The 21,197-nt window shown below is 39.5% G+C and overlaps 1 protein-coding gene across 2 annotated transcripts; it reads right to left on the reverse strand.

The window, feature by feature from the left end:
- Nucleotides 1-3,632: 3,632 nt before the first annotated feature.
- On the reverse strand, nt 3,633-16,577 carry ZNF813 (zinc finger protein 813). Of its 2 annotated transcripts, none has more exons than XM_036833443.1 (3): nt 16,541-16,561; nt 13,352-13,478; nt 3,633-6,361 (listed from the first exon to the last, which is right to left on the reverse strand). In XM_036833443.1, the coding sequence occupies exons 1-3, from the start codon at nt 16,559-16,561 to the stop codon at nt 4,641-4,643; spliced, it is 1,869 nt and encodes a 622-aa protein (XP_036689338.1). In that variant the 3' UTR covers nt 3,633-4,640. The 2 variants fall into 2 exon arrangements, 1 of the variants encoding a protein (XP_036689338.1); XR_005017441.1 differs by lacking the exon at nt 3,633-6,361 and adding an exon at nt 14,047-14,115 and having other exon boundaries at nt 13,328-13,478; nt 16,541-16,577.
- Between the last annotated feature and the right edge of the window lie 4,620 nt (nt 16,578-21,197).

Below are 21,197 nucleotides of genomic sequence, written 5' to 3' on the forward strand. Positions count from 1 at the left end.
TCCAGGGATCCTCAAAATAGCTTCCCTTAAGTTTTTTTTCTTGTGACTGAGCCATGCTTTCATGTTTCTTTGCATTCCTCATTAACTTTTGTTGAAAACTGGCATTTTAAATATTATAATGTGGAATTCTGTAAATCAGATTTTCCATTCCCTTTACGGTTTGTTTTTGCTGCCTGTTGTGGGTTGTAATTTGTTTAGTGACTTTTCCAAACTAAGTTTGTAAAGACTGTCTTCATTATCATGTGTGGTCAATGTAGTCTCTCTTCCATTAGCTTAGTAATCATACTGTGGTTTGAGAGATTTCATTCAATGCCTGGAGAAGAAACTTAAAAAAGGAGAGAGGGAGAGAGGACAGGAAGAAGGAAGGAAGGAAAGGAGGGAGGGAGGGAGGGAGAGAAGAAATTACTCTTTCAGTATTTGCAGATTGGCTCTTAGTTTTGACGCTCCTTCAATACCTAACCAGGCCATTTACCACTCTGCTTTCACTTTTACTTTCTGTGCAGCACCAGAGAAGATAGCTTATGGTTTTCTCAGGTACTTTATTTCTCAGTATATGTGGGTTATCCGAGAAGCCCTTATTCCACACACATCTTTTTTTTCTCAGCCTCCCCCCATGCTTTTGGTCTTTCCATTGCTTATTCCATTATTCCTTGCCTTAGTCTGCTGTGGCCAATACTTTGCTTTTAAGTGCTGTATGATTCTCACTGAAGTCTGCCAATGAGATAAACCTGTATGGAATTTGGAAGGCAGAAGTGGAGCAGAAAATGTTAATCTCAGGAGAACTCAGTGACTAGATAAAAACTTTGCAAACCTCCCCACCATCCCTAACTACACATTTAAGGCAGCCAGAAGCAGTAAATTCTCAGACATAACCATAAACTTTGGCCTCTCCACCCACCCTGGAGTTTCAGGATGTAGTTGCCAGCAACTCTATGATCCAGCAGTCTTTCATACATTTCACGATTCAAACTCGTTTTAAATTCTAGCCCTAATTTATAAATGCTTCTTATTCTCAAGTAATTGTATGTACATGTCTTCCTAACCAAACACAGGTTACAATCCCCGAGAATACTATTTTTTGTTTTCAAAGTCTAGAAATCTCAACCAGCATCACTGTACTGGTTCTGTAGTCCATTGGTCCTCCCACAGTTTCATCCCAACATAAGAATGATTGATGAAATTTTAAAGGCTAGTAAAGGAATTTTGATGCTTAAAAATATTGAACAGATGGGACAAGTGGATATCTACATGCAAAAGAATAAAGTTGAATCCCTACCTCACATCCTATACAAAAGTTAATTCAAAAGAGATCAAAGAACTTAATGTAAGAACTATAACTATAAAATACCTTGAAGAAAACATAGGTATAACTCTTCCAGACACTGGGTTATACAATGTTTTCTTAGATATAACACACCAAAAACACAAGCAACCACTCCCCAAAATAAAGTTTCATCAAAATTTAAACCTTGTGTGTCAAGGAACACTATCAAGAATGTAAAAAGACAATCACAAAATAGGAAGCAATATTTGCCAATAATATACCTAATAAGGGGATTATATCTAGCATATATAAAGAGTTCTTAAAACAATCTAAAAGAGACAAATAACCCAAGTAAAAAATATGCATAGCATTTGAATACATATTGCTCAAAACAAGATACACCAATGGCCAACAAACACGTGAAAATATGCTCAAGATCATTAGCCATTAGAAAACGTAAATAAAAACCACAATGAGACACTTTACACCTGCTGGGATAGAAAATAACAACTGTTGATGAAGAAGTGGAGAAATTAATCCTCATACATCGCTGGTAGGAATATAAAATGGTGCAGCCGCTTTAGAAAAGCTTGGCAGTTCCTCACAAGATAGGTGAGTTATTCTTAAGACACAGTAATTCTACCCCTATACATATACCCAAGAGAACTGAAAATATATGTCCAAAAAAATTGTAAATGAACGTTCACAAAAGCATTATTTAAATAGCCAAGGAATGGAAGGAGTTCAAAGGATTTTATACAATGAAGTATTATTCAGCCACAAAAAGAAATCAAGTAATGATACATGTTACAACATGGATAAGTCTGGAAAATTTTTTCTAAAAGAAAATATTTTCAGTGAAAGAAGGTAGAGACAGAGGCCACGTACAGATTTCACTTATATGAAATATCCAGGATAAGAACATACATAGGGACAGAAATTACATTAGTAGTTTCCAACGAGTGGGAGTGAGGAGTGCTAAAGGGTATGGGGTTTCTTTGGAGGGGGTGATGAAAATGTCCTGGAATTAGTGCTGATGGTTTTACAAAATTGTGAATACACAAAACCCACTTAATTGTACACTGTCAAGGGGTCAATTTCATGTCATGTGAATTACATATAAATAAAATGAACCAAAAATCTAATATTTACACTGAATTCAGAAAAACGTTCTGATCTACTGACTCGGGTCTGCAACACCTTGGAGATACAGGGCTTAGTATTCACTGCAACAACAGAATCAAGTGACGACAGTAGTAATAATAATGGCAAGAAGGGAAATAATTTGAGATAATTTTAAGGTAAAATAAGCATATTTTTAACCAAAATTCCAGTACGACTTCTAGGATAGCAATAGGTCTCCTGCCTCCAAATTACAAGATTTCAATTCATCATCCTGTATCATTCCAGTTCTTTCACTGCACTAAAGACATAAAAGACCCTCTTTCTTCACATTCATAGATCACCTACTTTGTACCTAACATTGTTATATGAGCACTATCTTGCGTTGTGAAAGTTTCAAAATAACTACTTTGTTGGACTTCCCTGGTGGCACAGTGGTTAAGAATCCGCCTGCCAATGCAGGGGACATGGGTTAGATTCCTGATCCGGGAAGACCCCACATGCTGCAGAGCAACTAAGCCCGTGCACCGCAACTACTGAGCCTGCATTCTAGAGCCCGTGTGTCACAACTACTTAAGCCTGTGCACCTAGAACCTATGCTCCACAAGAGAAGCCACCACAACGAGAAGCCCGCACACAGCAACAAAGAGTAGCCCCCCACTTGCTGCAACTAGAGAAAGCCTGCGCACAGCAACGAAGACCCAACACAGCCAAAAATAAAAGTAATTAATTAATTAATTATTTTTTAAAAACCACTTTGTCTATGTATCCTCCAAATGTTTTACTGACTATAGAGGTGAAATGTAAACTAGATATATAAATTAATTTAAAAGGTGTGAGTAAAAAAGTGGTAAGGAAAAATTTTATAAGAACATAAAAGTAAATTTTAACACAGTTGAAAAAGAACTATGAACCATAAGCCTTATTACCATAATCTCAAATTGAGATTTTTATAGCTTTTGAAAACTTGCTCTCCTAATAAAATTATTAAATCATATTTATTGTCTGATAAACATTTCTACACATTACTTTCATGAAACTACCATAAAAATACCACAGGCAGTTTACCTAAACAGTATTTCACAGACACTTTCAACAATTATATTGTATAAAGGATCCTATATGTGCAACAGAAAAGAATGTGTACACAGTTATTAACATGAGGAAAATTGTGGTCTTTCCCAACCAAGGAGTAAGAAACTTCAAGAGTAAACATTCAGTGTTGTATTAGTCTTGAATTCATTTTTTATTATTTGACTACTAACAGCTTTTAAGTCCCCCACCCCTCTTCCCATTCTACCTAACTTAGGCAAGATGATTAGAAAGCCTGGGTCTCCTTTCTTTGGCACTGGTGGAAAGTTTAAACCACATTCAGATACCCTCTCTTCAGCCCCACCCATATCAACATAAAAACCCCATACCAACAAAACTGAAGAAGAGAGCCCATAATACATTAATCATGATGACTTAGATCATAGTTTTACATCTATTATATGCCACTCAAGCCCTCATTCAAATTTATACTGTATTGTCTCATAAATTCAGTGTTCTCGCTCTTTCAGGAAACTTTGAACATGAGCCTCACCCAAGGAAGGATGTTCTTCCATCTGATTAAATCCTTCCCAGAGACCTTCATGGTGACATACGAAACAACAGTAATGAAGGCATAAAATAAACAGATTTCAAAACTCAGGTTGAAAGCCATCAAAAAGTAAAGTAGCCTTTTCAAGAAATCTCAAATAAACACTTACTAAAGATCACAGAACTTTTCCACAGGTATCCTTGTAACTTTGACAGCCATTACAGGCTTTATGATTTTGATTTTTCATTACTAAGCAGAATTTAACGTGAATAACCTCTGATAAGAACTTAGTTTCCTCTAGTATGAATTTGATGTGCAGCCTGTTGTGAGAAAATGGTGAAACAGTTTATCATATTCATTACTTCTAAGATTTTTCTACAATATAAATTCTGTGGTGAATCCTAAGGTTAGACCGTATGTTTTCTCTCTGATGTGAATCGTCTCATGACCCCAAAAGTGTGAACATTTGATAAAAGCTTAACTCATTCATTACATTTATAAAGTTTCTCTCCAGGAGGAATTCTAACATTACATAAGGCTTGATCTTTGGATAAAAGCCCTGCCATACCCATTACATTTATGTGCTTTCTTTCAAAGATGTATGTTCTGTTGTCTAGTTAAGTGTGAGCCCTACTTAGAGGCTTTGCCAAATACATGACCTTTATATGGTTTCTATTCAGTGTGGACTCTTTGATGTCGAGTAAGGCTTGAATATGCATAAAAGGTTTTGCCGCACACATTACATTTGTGAGGTTTCTCTCCACTATGAATTATCTGATGATCTCCAATGCATGATCTTTGGATAAAACCATTACTACATATATTAGGTTTACAAAGTTTCTTTTCAGTATGCATTTTCTGATGTCTAGTAAGGTTTGCAAATTGGCTAAATGCCTTGCCGCACTCATTACATCTGTAAGGCTTCTCCCCTGTATGGATTCTTTGATGTCGGCTAAGGCTTGAACACACATTAAAGGCTTTGCCACACTCATTACATTTGTGAGGCTTCTCTCCAGTATGAATTATCTGATGTATGACAAGGTTAGAGGACTGGTTAAAGGCTTTGCCACATTCCTTACATTTGTAAGGCTTTTCTCCACTATGGATTCTCTTATGCTGAGTAAGGCTTGAACGCTCCACAAAGGCTTTGCCACACTCATTACATCTGTAAGGTTTCTCTCCTGTATGAATTCTCTGGTGAATTACAAGATTTGAATGTTGACTACAGACCTTGCCACATACACTACATTTATATGGTTTCTCTCCCGTATGGATTCTCTGGTGTCTAGTGAGGTGTGAGACTCGGTTAAAGGATTTGTCACACTCGTTACATTTGTAAGGTCTCTGCCCCGAATGAATTCTCTGATGATTAGTGAGATTCGAGCTTCCTCTAAAAGCCTTCCCACATTCGTTACATTTATAAGGTTTCTCTCCAGTATGGATTCTCTTATGTTGAGTTAGGCTTGAATGCCCAGAAAAAGCTTTGCCACACTCACTACATTTGTAAGGTTTCTCTCCAGTATGAATTTTCTGATGACTTGCAAGATTTGAATTCTGACTACAGCTCTTGCCACATATATTACACTTATAGGGTTTCTCTCTGGTATGGATTCTCCGATGTCTAGCAAGGTTTGCAAATTGGATAAAGGCTTTATCACACTCATTACATTTGTAAGGTCTCTGCCCAGAATGAATTCTCTGATGACTAGTGAGGTTTGAGCCTTCTCTAAAAGCTTTCCCACAATCATTACATTTGTAAGGTTTTTCAGTAATATGTGCTCTCTGATGTTGTGTAAGTAATGAAGGATGTACAAAAATTTTCCCAGATTTATTACAAATGTTGATGCTGACACTAGGAAGAATTCTTTGAAGTGGTGGAGCAGAACAACTATTGTTGATCAACTTCTCAACTTGGTTGCATTTATAAACTTTCTCTTTGGTTTGAAACTTCTGAAGTTCAGCCAGATGAGACTGAAACCTTAATCCAACTTCATTCTCAAAACATGTTATATATGTGTTTTCTGCATAGGTTATGTTATTTTTTAGTTTTAACAAATACCTTATATATGACTTCTCATGTTTATAATATTGAGAAGTACTTTTTCTTACAGATACACTCTGCTTTAGAGGGAAATCATTCCAGGATTTGTTCTGTTGTTGATCTCTTCTACTAGTGAGATTTTTGTTATAGGTTGTAATAACTCCTTTGTAATTTGTTTCATCATATCCACAATGACCTTCAAACTCATGCATATTTTGCTGGACTTCCCTGAAATCAAAATCCTTGATGTCATTTCTTTTGTGTCTTCCCAACATCAATGTTCGGAATAATTCTCCTTTGTTAATATCCTCTTTTGGTGACAATTCCTTGATCACACATCGAGTACCGATATCTGAAAGATATAAACAACCATAGGTTTCCTATTAACTAGAGTTGTAAAATAAATATTTTATACTGAAAACATCATATTAGACAAAAAGTAATACTTATAGTTATAAAACTCCTCAACCATAGTATGCAAATATTAGGAATACAAAAAGAATAGGATTCCTCAATAAAGAAAGGGTGATTACAGGGACTTCCCTGGTGGTCCAGCGGTTAAGACTCCGTGCTCCCAATGCAGGGCCCAGGTTCGATCCCGGGTCAGGGAACTAGATCCTGCATGCTGCAACTAAAAAAAGATCCTGAATACCACAACTAAAGATCCCACATGCCACAACTAAAGATTCCACATGCCGCAACTAAAGATCTCACAGGCCGCAACTAAAGATCCCACACACCACAACTAACACCTAGTGCAGCCCAATAAATAAATAAATATTTTTTTCAAAAAAGGGTGATTACAGGTAGACAAAATCATTTGTAGGAAAGCCTAGTTAAAACACCCTGGGATCAAACCACTCACAGTATGAAAATTTACATAGGCCCTGAAACAGGTGATATCCTTCTGTTATCACCTCAAAGTACACACCAACTGTCAGTAGACACATGGGTGTCTCATATTTGAAGAAAAGCAATATTATATTAACATTTACTGTATAATAATTGTACCCAAATAAATGTTAAAGCAGACATTATATACTATAATGGTAAATAATCTCTAACAAACTTATTTAAGTTTGTTAGATAAGTGGCTATTCACAAGTACAAAATAAAAATAGCACTGGGAAAATAAAAAAGAACTTGATAGAAAATCATTGTAAGAATAACATAATATTGTTCTGAATTCCTATAATAAAACTATCTATACTCATGCAGAATAGGCATTTTGAAAAATCAACCACTCGTGTATGACAGTCACAATACATAAAAGATACTGAAAACCCATTATCTATAAATCATAATTTTAAAAAAATCAAACATTTTAGAAACCCATGATAAATCCAGAAGATAAATAATAAGTAAATACAATTATAAAACAATGTAATCTGTGGTATTCTAAATACTTCTTCCTTCAGTACAAAGAAGGGACTTCTGTTCTAGAGGAGTACATAATATGAGAACTGGAAAATATGTTAAGAACCACTGACTTTTGAAATATCCAGTTCAGCTAAATACATAATATTTTAAAGGCTAAGAATTGGGGAAGTAATCAGAAATAAGAATTATGATTTCATGCCTGCAGTTAAATAACAGTCAATAAAAAACAGCAATTTCCTAACTATGGAGAAACCTTTAAGTATGCAATTCTGCAGTCACAAAATACCTGTACTACAGAGTAGGTGCTTTGAAAATGTATTAACTAAGTCAGAGACAACACTGATATGGAATAAATTACAAAATGAATACAGACAAAATATAATGCAAGCAAAGGTAAATCTCATAGTTTTAAACATAAGAGAAAGTTTTAAAATCTTAGGAAATAAAGCTACATTTTCATACCATGCAATGTTCTAAGGCCTCTAAAGTCATTAACTTATTTAAATATTCTTGAGGTAAATTATCATAATTTTTCAGATTAAAAAAACAATGGCCCGTGGGGTTTATATAGCCAATAACAATTTACACAGAAAGTAAACTTGAGAGCCAAGATTCGAACCTGGGCTGCAGGCTCACATCACACGCTCTTAGGCACTAAACACCACTGCCCACTCAGGAAGTAAGCACAAAGGTCACAGCAAATCCCAGCAGCATAGAGAAATGCTTCGAGAAAATCACAGGAAGGCAGCTGTGTTACTAACGGTGCTACTGAACTCTCTCTCCTGGATAACGGCATCTGAGCCATCACTTGCTGAACGTGTTGGTTTAGACAGCTAGTAGACCATGGTGTTGTCCTGATCAAGCTGTCCTCTGGAAAAGCAGAGATCTTTATACAGGGTGGGAGAAGAGGTAAGGGGAGGGAGTTCTGAAGCAACTTGGACGTCCAGCGGCTAAAATCAATATGCTAAGGAGGTTACAGTATGCTCCATCCAGATCAATAAACGATCTGAGGAAAGGTGGAAGAACAGAGCTTGTGCTTACAACTGTGCTGGGACAGTGCAAAAAAGAATACACTGACCCATTCTGTGGGAAATATACCATGGGTGTGGGGGAATAATGGAAGAGATTAAAGAGGGAGTCAGTGTGATACAGTGGGACATTTACCACTACTCTGCTATTTGCCCTGAAATGTACCAAAATGAATATCCCTGGATTCCTATTTATAGGCATATATTCGAGAGTCTTGAATATTCCATGAGATGTGGACAAAAATGTTAATAGGTATTAAAAGCAAAATTCTAGAAATGGCCATCAAAAGGAGAATGAATAAATCCACTTTGTACATACACGTGCAGATGCAATGAAACTGTCAAGAATCCAGCAACTGGGCTTCCCTGGTGGCACAGTGGTTAAGAATCCGCCTGCCAGTGCAAGGGACACAGGTTCGAGCCCTGGTCTGGGAAGATCCCACATGCCACGGAGCAGCTAAGTCCGTGTGCCACAACTGCTGAGCCTGCGCTCTACAGCCTGTGAGCCACAACTACTGAGCCCACGTGCCACAACTACTGAAGCCCGTGCACCTAGAGCCCGTGCTCCACAACAAAAGAAGCCACCACAATGAGAAGCCCACGCACCGCAACAAAGAGTAGCCCCCGCTCGCCACAACTAGAGAAAGCCACACAGCAATGAAGACCCAATGCAGCCAAAAATAAATAAATAAATTAAACAACAAAAAAAAGAATCCAGGGCTTCCCTGGTGGCGCAGTGGTTGAGAGTCTGCCTGCCACTGCAGGGGACGCGGGTTCGAGCCCTGGTCTGGGAAGATCCCACATGCCGCGGAGCAAATGGGCCCGTGAGCCACAATTGCTGAGCCTGCGCGTCTGGAGCCTGTGCTCCGCAACAAGAGAGGCCGCAACAGTGAGAGGCCCGCGCACTGCGATGAAGAGTGGCCCCCACTTGCCGCAACTAGAGAAGGCCCTCGCACAGAAACAAAGATCCAACACAGCCATAAATAAATAAATAAAGCACACCTAGTATAGTGTAATTAAAAAAAAAAAATTTGATCTAAAAAAAAAAAATTGATTTAAAAAAAAAAAAAAAAAAAAAGAATCCATCAGTGGAGGGTAACCATGAGTGCAAGGTGAGGACAAAGAGTTGAAGGGAAACAAAGTTAGCAGCAGGCTTTTGCCAAGGTTTGAACTTTAGGGAAGATGTGATTATTTTAGCTAAAAAGAAATAACATACAAACCAAATTATTAATTACATAACATATTTTCTAAATAGAAATTCACCAATTTTGGCATGTTAACCTTTTTGAGGCTGTGTCCTTATATTTGTTACATAAAGGTAATAGTGTTTATTTTGCTAGCCTCCTCTAATTATCTGAAATCATATATTTGGATCTCTTAATACAATCACAAACATAGAGACATGAGATGAGGAATGCTCTTAGTATACATAGCAGTGGATATATAGTTATTATGAATCAATGGAAATTAACATGTACTTATCCAAAATTAATAAATTCAGACTTCATAATGATCATCAGAACATAAGCAACCTCAAAGGAAAAACAACTCAATGACTCATAGTGGGGAATGGATTCTACTGATTCTACTGAAGGGCAGTTGTTCGTAGCAGGAGATTGTAGAAACAACTTTTGGCAGTGCCATGGAAGAGGTCGACGTGGGAAGAGGTGGTCAGTAACATAAGCAGTTGACTGTAGCCAGAGAACAGGAGAGCACTGGGATGTGGGTGAACAAGGACCAGGTGAACTTGTTATGGAATCCAGTTTAAAACATGAGGATCAAAATAGCCATCAAGTGTTAACTGAAGAATGTAATTTCCAAAACATTAGAAATTTTGGGGAAAACATAAGTGTTACAAGCAATAGTGGCGAGGACGTACATGGAGCGGAAGAGATTAGCTAAGTTCCCAATAAAATACAATGAGATATTTAAATATTAGTTTAATATACCAAGATGTACAAAATCAATCTAGACAGGGAGATTCATTATTAGAATAAAGCATTTGAACCAAAATATAAAAAGTCAGTAAGATTCAAATAAAATCCAAGAAGTTGTATTTAGAAAACTTAAGGTGTACTACAGAAAAAGAAAAGAAAAGCTTAATATACCCTATACAAATTATGGAAAATCAATTTAATGGTATTTCTGGGATGAACACAGTAACTTAATAAAAAAAAGTATATTCTCAAAATATGCAATAGGCCCAGTTTTAAAAACCCAATCAATTTGAGAAAAAAGGTACTTTAATAGTAGATACTACATCAGGTGAAAGAAAAATAAAGGGACTAAGAAAATTTTTTCACAAAATTCAGTAGTGAATAAATTTGGGGGAAACTGCTGCTGAGCCATAACTTTCAACACTCAGAAAGGAAATGTTGTAAAATATATTAAAAATATTTGGGCTTCCCTGGTGGCGCAGTGGTTGAGAATCTGCCTGCCAATGCAGGGGACACGGGTTCGAGCCCTGGTCTGGGAGGATCCCACATGCCGCGGAGCAACTGGGCCCGTGAGCCACAATTACTGAGCCTGCGCGTCTGGAGCCTGTGCTCCACAACAAGAGAGGCCGCGATAGTGAGAGGCCCGCGCACCGCGATGAAGAGTGGCCCCCACTTGCCGCAATTAGAGAAAGCCCTCGCACAGAAACGAAGACCCAACACAGCCATAAATAAATAAATAAATAAATAAATAATTTTTTAAAAAATTTATTACTCCATCCGACAGCCCCATGAATTGCAGATGTAAAACAGAATCCTGAGTGTCGTCAAAAATATGTAATTAATGATTAAATAAATTTTTTAAAGTTCATTCATAGAACATGGAAATGTGCATAATGAAAACGGCAGTGGCTTAAACATAGCAAATTAGGGTAGACTTAAAAAATGGGGGCATCATTTACCTTCCTAAGTTCCGTCAATATGATGCATCACAATCATATTTGTTTGAAGGAGACTGAACAATGGTGCATGCATGGGATGAACAATTTGGCATGAAGAATAGTTTGACCAACGCCTCACGGATACACAGCTGTGACAACGTTCTCCCTGGGATATATGTGTATGCCTGTGATTGCTGGTTCAAAGGTAATGGTCACTAGCTATTTGATCAACAATGCCACGCTCTCCTTCAAAGACAGTGTAACACTCCACAAAGAGCAGAAAGACAACTACAACCACTTACTGGTCAGACTCTCCTGATACTTTCTATCTCAGCATCCTAGGACTTGGGATCACTCAGTGGCTTAAATGGGCACTTCTGTAAGTAGCGGGATGGCACTGTAGTATATTAATCAGGGTGTTCTTCAAAATTTTTCTGTTACAAAGTAAACTCCCTCCATAGGTAAGTTCACCAGTTGTCCATCATCCAAAGTGAGTTATCACAGCAAAAAAAGAGGATGATATTCCAATTTCAGAAAAGCAAAATTACACAAACTTAGGAGAATATGAGATCTGGAAGAGCCAAGCTTTGTCCACATTCCCAGACTAGGTAGAGCATTAGAAGGAGGAAAAGACAAGATATGGAAGTAAAGGAAGGAGGTCAGCTTTTGCAGGGTCCTTTAAGAGGAGCTGTGTGCTCTGCCCACAGACCCCAGGCTGAGTGCCTGAAAGAGAGATATGCTTCCCATGTGGGACTGGGTTTCAAAGAGACCATCTCTGTGTCCACTGTCTTCACAGTACTGCTGAGTAACAATCTCAGAAGATCCGCCCCACCTGTTATACACTCCTGACATGTGGCAAAAGCATGCCTAAGGAAATGGCTGTGCCGCCTGATGAAGCAGAGAGGCCCTGAGACAGTCCCGTGCAGTTGCTCGGGGACCCAAATACAACGGAAGGGAAGCCAATGTTTCTCCATCTCCTAAGAAGGTCTCCCAAATACGGGAACTGAGGATGGAGACCTGGTCAGGCCCTGGAGCCAGGACTACAGAGGAACTGAAGGATCAGTTGGAATCAGATGGAATTGAGTACAAAAGGAGAGACCAAAGGGGAAAGAGGGTCCCTCTGAAACAGCCCTCCTCCTCCCTCTCAAAGCCAAGGGACCAAAAAGGTCACAGGAGCCAGATAATACAGTGTTGTAGGGCGTGAAAAAGACTTTGCCTTTGTCTCTGCAACAGCTGAAACACCACTGGAAGGTTGGAGGATAACTTTTTGCATGTCTGCAGAACAGAGTAATAGGAGGAGATTTCCTTTGACTGCTCACAAGTACTTTTCTTTTCCCACAGACCTCTCTTATTTGGGGAAAGCTTCTCAAATAACATTTGATGAAGTAGCTTCCTCTCTGACCATCTGAGCTCTTAGCTGTGTTCACATCTTTGAAACGTTCCCCCCATCTGGTTTTTTTCACTATTTTTACCTCACCCTCCACAGCCCAGGGCTCTCTTTCCCTTGCTTCAAAATGGAAAAAAATATTAAGATCAGAAAGACAGATGCCTGCTTATAAGAAAAGAGAAACATGATGTGCTGGGGCTTTTCCGGAATATAAACCCAGCCCTTTGTTCACCTAAAATGAGAGAATATTACAGGTGGACCTACAAAAATATTTCACTAATTTGTCCACCGACTGCCTTCTTCTGAATGCTTACAGAATATTTTACATATAGACATCTAGCTCTCTTCCAAGAATTACTGAATCAAAAGTACAGGGGTAAAACCAGGGAATCAGATATTTTTTATTTTACTACAAGGTTTTGTAATTATTCAGGTTGTGGAAGCATCACTAATTAGTGTAAAGTGGGCAGATCATCTGAAGAAGGGGGAAGGTTAAAGTCCAGATCCCACATCATGAAGCTTTTCATGTCTGAATCAACACAGCTTCAAATCTCCCTGAAAAACAAGGATCTAAAACGCAATCAGCAAAGCAGGGCTCCCCAGAGACTCTCAAGGGGAAAATGTAATGATATACACGGCAGATCCCAACTTTTAGAGGGAAGTTATCCTCACCCAGGGAGAGCAGGTTCCTGTAGGTCTCCAGCATCACGTCCCTGTACAAGGCCCTCTGAGCAGGGTCCAGGCATTCCCACTCCTCCTGAGAGAATGTGATGACCACATCCCTGAAGGTCAACAGCACCTATAATGAAAAACACATTTCACTAAGGGACCATGGGGAGAGTTCTTATCTTCACACAAAATGATAGGAGAGAGGTGTAAGGATTGATTTGGTTGGAGAGAGTATTTTGACAGATCAGTGTAAGATAATTTTGAGCAAGTCATATATCCCTAATTCTGTGCTATTACACTTTTCAACCACAGAGCATAAAATTCACAAAATCACTATGCATTTCACATTTCGTGGACAGTAAAAGAAATCTACAGATAAAAAATTCATCATCACAAGGTGGTCTATATAGAAGTGCTAGGTAGTACATTCTACACACCGATGATACTTAATTTCTTTGATGAGCTGGAACATAAGTGGTGTCTTTAGGGATTACAAAGTTCACAGTAGCTTTAAAGAAAGTTTAGAATCTAAAAATTGTGATGATGGTTATAATAGCAAAGACAAAAAGGTTTTCAACATTTACCATGTACTAAGCATTACTCTAATTGTGTATCATTTTGTGTAGTAACATTAGAGAAATATCTGTTCCCACCTTGTCGAGGAGACATCTGTGTCACAGAGACTCTAAGAAACTCACCTCAGGTCACACTGCTAAGAAATGGCAGAGACAGCTCCTGAACTAGGTGGTCCAAATTTAGAACTGAACCTAAAGAATCAGAGTTAAGTAACAGATGCAGCATTAAAAGTGCACTGATAGTGGGTTTCCTAAACGAGAAAACTTGAAGGAAGTTCAAAGCTAACAACATGAAACTGCATAAAAGATCATTATAGGACTTCCCTGGTGGCACAGTGGTTAGGAGTCTGCCTGCCAGTGCAGGGGACACGGGTTTGGGCCCTGGTCCGGGAGGATCCCATGTGCTGCAGAGCAACTAAGCCCCGTGCACCGCAACTACTGAGCCTGCGCTCTAGAGCCCACGAGCTACAGCTACTGAGCCCGTGTGCCACAACTACTGAAGCCTGCATGCCTAGAGCCCGTGCTCCACAACAGGAGAGACCACCACAGTGAGAGGCCGGCGCACTGCAGCGAGGAGTGGCCCCCCGCTCGCCACAACTAGGGAGAGCCCGCGCGCAGCAACAAAGACCCAACGCAGACAAAAATAAATAAATAAATTTATATTTTAAAAAAAGATTATTATATACGTACACACGTGTGCACATAATGTATTTCTCTCCTTACTACTATTAACTCAGTAATGCAATAGCGTAGAAAAAAATCTAAGGCCATGGAAAATATTTAAGAACAATTTTCAAAGGTAAAAATAAATATAAAAGTTACTCATGAAATGATGATGCGTCTTTTATACACACCGTAGGTTTCTGCTTGCATACACACATGCACACATAAACATACTTTCGATAAAAGCAATCTTCTGTGAATGACAGATTTTTCTGAATAAGTTTTTTTAATCTATCAATTTTTTACTCGTGTATTTTAGCATTCTTGGTAAAACAAACACTTATAAATTGTACTTAATTCTAATTAGGTTGTTGTCAACATTATTCTATATTTTCCTAGTGTTAAAAAAACTACAGAAATTTTTTAAAATATAGAAAGTTTTACCTTCAATCTCCACTAAATATTTCTTGTACATATATGTACAAGAAATATAAAAAGTTCTATTCATTTAAATTTTGATATTTGGCCATTAACATAAGCCAAATAAACTTTATGCAATAATAAAACAATGACTGAAGAGTAGAAAATTTATTAACACTATAGTTTAACAGATTAAAACAGAAGAAAAGATTTATAAAGGCAAATTTTTGAAGAACTTTTTGGATAATTAAAAATCATGCCAAATAGGAACTTAAAAGTTATTAAGCAAGAGAATTCCAGCAAACACCATGATCAGTAGTATGTAACAGAAGAAGCATTTCCACTGACGATGAGGATGATGCAAGGGATATTATGGCCAGGGCTCCTGCCATTCACCATTGCATATTATTCCTGAATTGGGACCAGCAGAAGAGGGAAAAGAAGGAAACATAAAAATAGAGTCAAAGAGTTGGAAATGTTATTATTCAGATGACACGATGGCAACCTAGAAAAAGGTGTTTTAACTATAAGAAGTAATAACAACATACTGAAAATAATTTTTCTTCTTTAGTAACGGTAATTTAAAGCAATACAAATGATATGAGAAATAGTCTGCATTTCCATTAGCAAATATACCACGACATCTATTTACAATACATTTCTAGACCTAGAAGAAACTATAAAACTTTACTGAAGGACATAAAGTCTGAAAATCACAATTCTTACTTGGAAGATGTGGTGACATAAAGACCTCAGTGATTGCAAATTCAGAGCAATTCAAACTCAAAAGAAACATGGATTTTTCAAACAAAAGTCTGCTGTATCTAGGAGACTCAACATAATTTTGAATTTAAAAAAAGGAAAAAACTAAATAGAGGGACCTGCCAAATTTCAAATGAAGCTATTACTGCATATACTACCTGAAACTTTAAAATAAATGAAATAAAATAGCTACAAGATATCCAAAGAATCTCAGCTAAAGAGAGACAGACATTATTCTGAACAATAAAATATTAGGACTAAATGTAACGTAATATTTTTTGTAATCGTGCAACAGGTGAGGTATTCCAAAGCAAGATCAAAAATCAGAGGGCATAAAGGAAAGATTTAGGTTTCAACGCTGTGTACTAAAGAATTTGCCAGGGCTTGGTCCCCGGTTTCCAGAAGTTAACATTTTAACTCTTGCAATTTCCTTAGTGGTTGCAGTGTCTTTATTACTCATGGTGGGCCCTGATAATTTATGCTAAAAAGATGACTTATGGTGGGTCCCTAGTTTGACAATGGGATGACTCAGGCTGGAAGGCTGGTCATTTCACAAAGACCAACCAAGTGACTAGCGGTTTGGGGCTCTGAGCCAGGTGATATTAGCCCAACCTCTGAGGAGGGGAGAATCCTGGAGATTCTTATCCATCATGCCTATGTAGTAAAACCCCAATAAAAATAGAGACCTCCGAACCGCAGGTGTGGAGGACAGGAGGCTGTGGGGCTGCGAAATCCGGCTTTTAAACCAAAAAAAAAAGCGAAACTCACTCACTCGAACGCGTCTGCCGCTCATTCCGATTCACTTCCGGGTCTGCAGGACCTTGAGCCCGCGTGGGCGGAAGAGGCGGTACAGAGGGCGGTGTCTGGGCTGCACCCAACGGGAGAGGGGATGAGGAGAATGGGCGGGACTAGGCAGGAAGCGCAACAGAGTAGGGGCGGGGTCAGTGCGGGGGCGGGGCCTGGCTTCCCCTCACTCCGCCCCTGGCTGTTTCCGGATCTGTTGCTCCTTCTGTCCAACTGTGCTTGTTTTCTCTGCTTTTTGATTCCTTTAAATCTCTTTGATTTCTTCTGGAGCAGAGCTGCTTCCTGCCTGTTCTAAGTTAATGTTTCAAACAATTTAAGGCGAAAGAGAAGAACCGTAAGGGCCACATGTATGGGAAGCTGAGATGTTTTCCTCAACAAGTTGAAGATGGCAAAATTCAAAAGTTTTTTGTGCGAGTGGATGAAGATGTGTGTCTTGTAAGCGAGGGAAATTGGAATGTGATCACTCAGGTGATCCGCTGGGAGGAAGCCTAATTGTTCTCTCCAGAGGCCGGCTTACAACAGGGCAGCTGGCTTTTCCCAGAGGCAGTGACTCCAGAAAGTTAGAGAGACCAAGGTGGAATCAACAGTGTCTTTTATAACCTAACCGCAGAAATAACATACTGTTACTTCTGCCAGATTCGGTTGGTTACACAGACTATCTCTGGTAATTTCTGCTGCTGCTGCTGTTCAAGCAACCAATTGTCCTGCTTCTTCAAGGACTGAACAAGTTCCCGAGAAGCAGGATTTTTGTGCGAAAACTGGGAAATTCCTAGGCAAATGGGGAGAGTTGATCACACTAACTGCTTTGCACTCACCTTCCCAACCACCCTCCCCCCTGCTTGCTTTCTCGCCTTCCCTCCTTCTCCTCCTCCTCCTCCTCCCCTTTTCCCCACCTCCATCTCTTGTGTTCTCTCTCCTCCTCTCCTTAAATGCCCCACCTTTGCTTTCTCCCTCCCCTACTCTTCCCACCTCTCCTTTCTCAACTCTTCTACTCTCCCATCTCCACACATTCTGTTTTCTCTTCTCTTTCCTCCTCTCCTTTTCCTATTTCTTTACTTCCAGAAGAGAATAGAGAAGACAGAAAACACATTCTTGGACTGGGTCCTGGTGAGACCATTGGCCAAAGAAATGAAGAGAGTGTGTCACCCTCAAGTGTGTGAAGCTTGTCAGGTAGTATAACAGGAAATAAAAACTGAATCTGAGAAGCATGCCCTGAAGAGCTCTTCCACCAGAGGAAACAAAGACAAACCAGGTGATAGTAGACAGGTCCTTCTCACTTTGGGCTACCCTAGTTCCCCCAAACCCTGTGGTTGGTACCTCCTTGGACTAGTCACAGATAAATACTGCCATGGCCATGGGATGGGTGGCCAGTTATTCCATTACCAGGAACTTATCAACTGATGGAATTAATAAAATAATGTAAGGTATTTCCTTGAGGTCCCCAAACAGAGTAAGGGTGTGTGAAAATTAATAAACAGAAACCTCATTTAAAATGGAGTCAGGGACAAGGGATTCATCTTCAATATATACAAACAACTCATGCAGCTCAATATCAAAAAAAACAAACAACCCAATAAAAATTGGGAAGAAGATCTAAATAGACATTTCTCCAAAGAAAGCATACAGGTGGCTTAAAAGCACAAGAAAAGATGCTCAGCATCACTAATTATTAGAGAAATGCAAATCAAAAGTACAATGGGGTATCACCTCACACTGGTCAGAATGGCCATCATCAAAAAAATCTACAAACAGTAAATGCTGGAGAGGGTGTGGAGAAAAGGAACCCTCCTAAACTGTTGGTGGGAATGTAAATTGGTGCAGCAAATTCCTTAAAAAATTCCTAAATTCCTTTTAGTTCCTTAAAAAACTAAAAATAGAACTACCATAAGACCCAGCAATCCCACTACTGGGCATATACCCTGAGAAAACCATAATTCAAAAAGAGTCATGTACCACAGTGTTCATTGCAGCTCTATTTACAATAGCCAGGACATGGAAGCAACCTAAGTGTCCATCGACAGATGAATGGATAAAGATGTGGCACATATATACAATGGAACATACTCAGCCATAAAAAGAAATGAAACAGAGTTATTTGTAGTGAGGTAGATGGACCTAGAGTCTGTCATACAGAGTGAAGTAAGTCAGAAAGAGAAAAACAAATACCGTATGCTAACACATATATATGGAATCTAAAAAAAAGGCTCTGAAGAACCTAGGGACAGGACAAGAATAAAGATGCAGACGTAGAGAATGGACTTGAGGACACAGGGAAGGGGAAGGGGAAGCTGGGACGAAGTGAGAGAGTGGCATGGACATATGCACACTACCAAATGTAAAACAGATAGCTACCAGGGAAGCCCCTATCCATTCCTCTTTGATGGACATTTAGGTTGCTTCCACATCCTGGTTATTGTAAATAGTGCTGCAATGAACATTGGGGTGTATGTATCTTTTCGAATTATGGTTTTCTCCAGATATATGCCCAGGAGTGAGATTGCTGGGTCATATGGTAGCTCTATTTTTAGTTTTTTAAGGAACTGCCATTCTGTTCTCCGTAGTGGCTGTATCAATTTCCATTCCCACCAGCAGTGCAAGAGGGTTCCCTTTTCTCCACATTCTCTCCAGCATTTATTGTTTGTAGATTTTTTTGATGATGGCCATTCTGACCGGTGTGAGGTGATACCTCATTGTACTTTTGATTTGCATTTCTCTAATGATTAGTGATGTTGAGCATCCTTTCATGTGTTTGTTGGCAATCTGAATATACATATTTTTAATTGTCTCATACCATGTCTCAAACCAAACCCAGTAACTAAATATCTCTGGGGGCAGGCACCAGTCGTTATACTTTTTAAAACTCACCATGTGATTCTGATGTGCAAATTCAGATACAGCTTATTTTCGTGCTTATCAACCTACATAATTATGCTTATCACACTTCAACCTAAATATGAAACACCTGGAATTGTCACTCAGCACCAAGATACTGGTTCAAGAGGGCTGGCTTATGTCTGAGAACTTGTATTCCTTACAAGCTACAGGACCCTGGATTTCACTGTAGGTACCAAGGTCCTCTTTACTCAAGTCAATAAAATTTGATGAAAAAAAATAAAGAAAATTGACCTGAGGTGATAAGGAAAAATCAACACACCTGCAATGTATGTTCTATTTCAGAGAAGTTTATTAATATTGAAAGAAATCGATCAAACATAATGCTGCAATGGTTTTTGATAACAAACTGTCCAGGTTAAGAAAATAGTTCCCATTAACCAAGGTGAAGAGAATTTCTACTGAAACTCTTCCACAGTGTCAAAAATTCTACACACAGGAAAGAGCATTGTTTAAAAAGTGCAGACCTTTTCCAAAATCATAAAAAGGCTTTTGCCCAGTTACCCAAATTTCATTTATTCACCCACACAGATGAATTTCATAGCACCCTACTGACATTACAGTGTAACACGGTTTCCTTGTATTGACTCCGTTTCTTATACACGTAACTGACAAAGGACTACATATGACAATTCACAAGCTCCATTTTAAATACAACATGAATTTACAAAATTTAAAGTCAGTGTTTGTCCCTTAGTCCCCAGTCGTATTTGGAGTTCCAGAAGTTGCACAGGTACCACGTGGGGAAGTGCTGATTCACCAGACACAGGTGCTCCTACATCTTTCCAATCCTCAGTCTTTCAGTCTCGTCCAATCACGTGAGACTTGAGGTTGAGCCTCCTTCCATGGCGGGGGGTGGGGGGGGGAGGGGGAGGGGTCACACAGTCAATGGGAGGAAGAGACCAGGAGGTCCTCACAGAGGACACTTACTAGGACTGAAGAACCTGTCCCTCAGACTCCTCTATGATGTGAGGGCTCCGACCAACAAGTGTAGACTTCCTGAGGAAGCTGAGAGCACTTGAGATTCGGAGCTCGGCCATCGCTTGTCCAGTCTCATAAAGACAGTTCTGTCCAGCTGGCCTGAAACGTTCATGGTGGGTGTTGGGGACACTGCAAATCTCGACTGGGCTCAGGCAACGTGAGTCGGATGGAGTCTGCAGGTCAAAGGTGGACATCAGGGGACTTCCCTGGCGGTCCATAAGACTCTGTGCCTCCACTTCAGGGGGTGCAGGTTTGATCCCTGGTCGGGGAACTAAGATCCCGCAGGTCACACTGCACGGCCAGAAAAAAAAAAAAAGCTGGGCATCAGGGCTGGTGTCTTCCTGGTCACGTGGGGTTGCTTGTTGGGATCCAAGACCAGGTGTATGAGGGGAAGCTGAAGAGCCTGTCAGCCCCAGACCAGGTCACTGAGAACTGGGCTGGGAGCTGTAGGATAGGCTGAGTCTTGCTTTTTTGTGGGGAATTCTGGCAAGTCTGGAGGGGATCTGGGAAGACCTCTCAAATCATGCCTCAATGCTACATTCAGAGTTCTGGCCACATTGTTGTGTGGCAGGTTGTGGGCTGGGCTTCGAATCCCCATCAGGACAGTTGACTTGTGCCTGGAGGTCACAGGCACAACCCAGGGCAAGTGTCTTCCCGTTGGACTGCAGAACATCACAGGAGACACCGTCAGTCCTGCTGGCTGTCAACTTGGCCATGAGAGGTGCATCCCGGCAGAAGCTCTTTAGAGGTTG

Source organism: Balaenoptera musculus, chromosome 19 (genome assembly GCF_009873245.2).
Source record: "Balaenoptera musculus isolate JJ_BM4_2016_0621 chromosome 19, mBalMus1.pri.v3, whole genome shotgun sequence".
Taxonomy (NCBI): Eukaryota; Metazoa; Chordata; class Mammalia; order Artiodactyla; family Balaenopteridae; genus Balaenoptera; species Balaenoptera musculus.

Excerpts from the sequence above, each read along its gene's own strand:
- ZNF813 (XM_036833443.1), bottom strand. The coding sequence starts at position 16,561 with ATGAGCGGCAGACGCGTTCGA. Across the intron at positions 13,479-16,540 it reads TGAGCGGCAGACGCGTTCGA|GTGCTGTTGACCTTCAGGGA; the intron begins GTGAGTGAGTTT and ends TTTTCATTATAG. Across the intron at positions 6,362-13,351 it reads CAGGAACCTGCTCTCCCTGG|ATATCGGTACTCGATGTGTG; the intron begins GTGAGGATAACT and ends TATATCTTTCAG.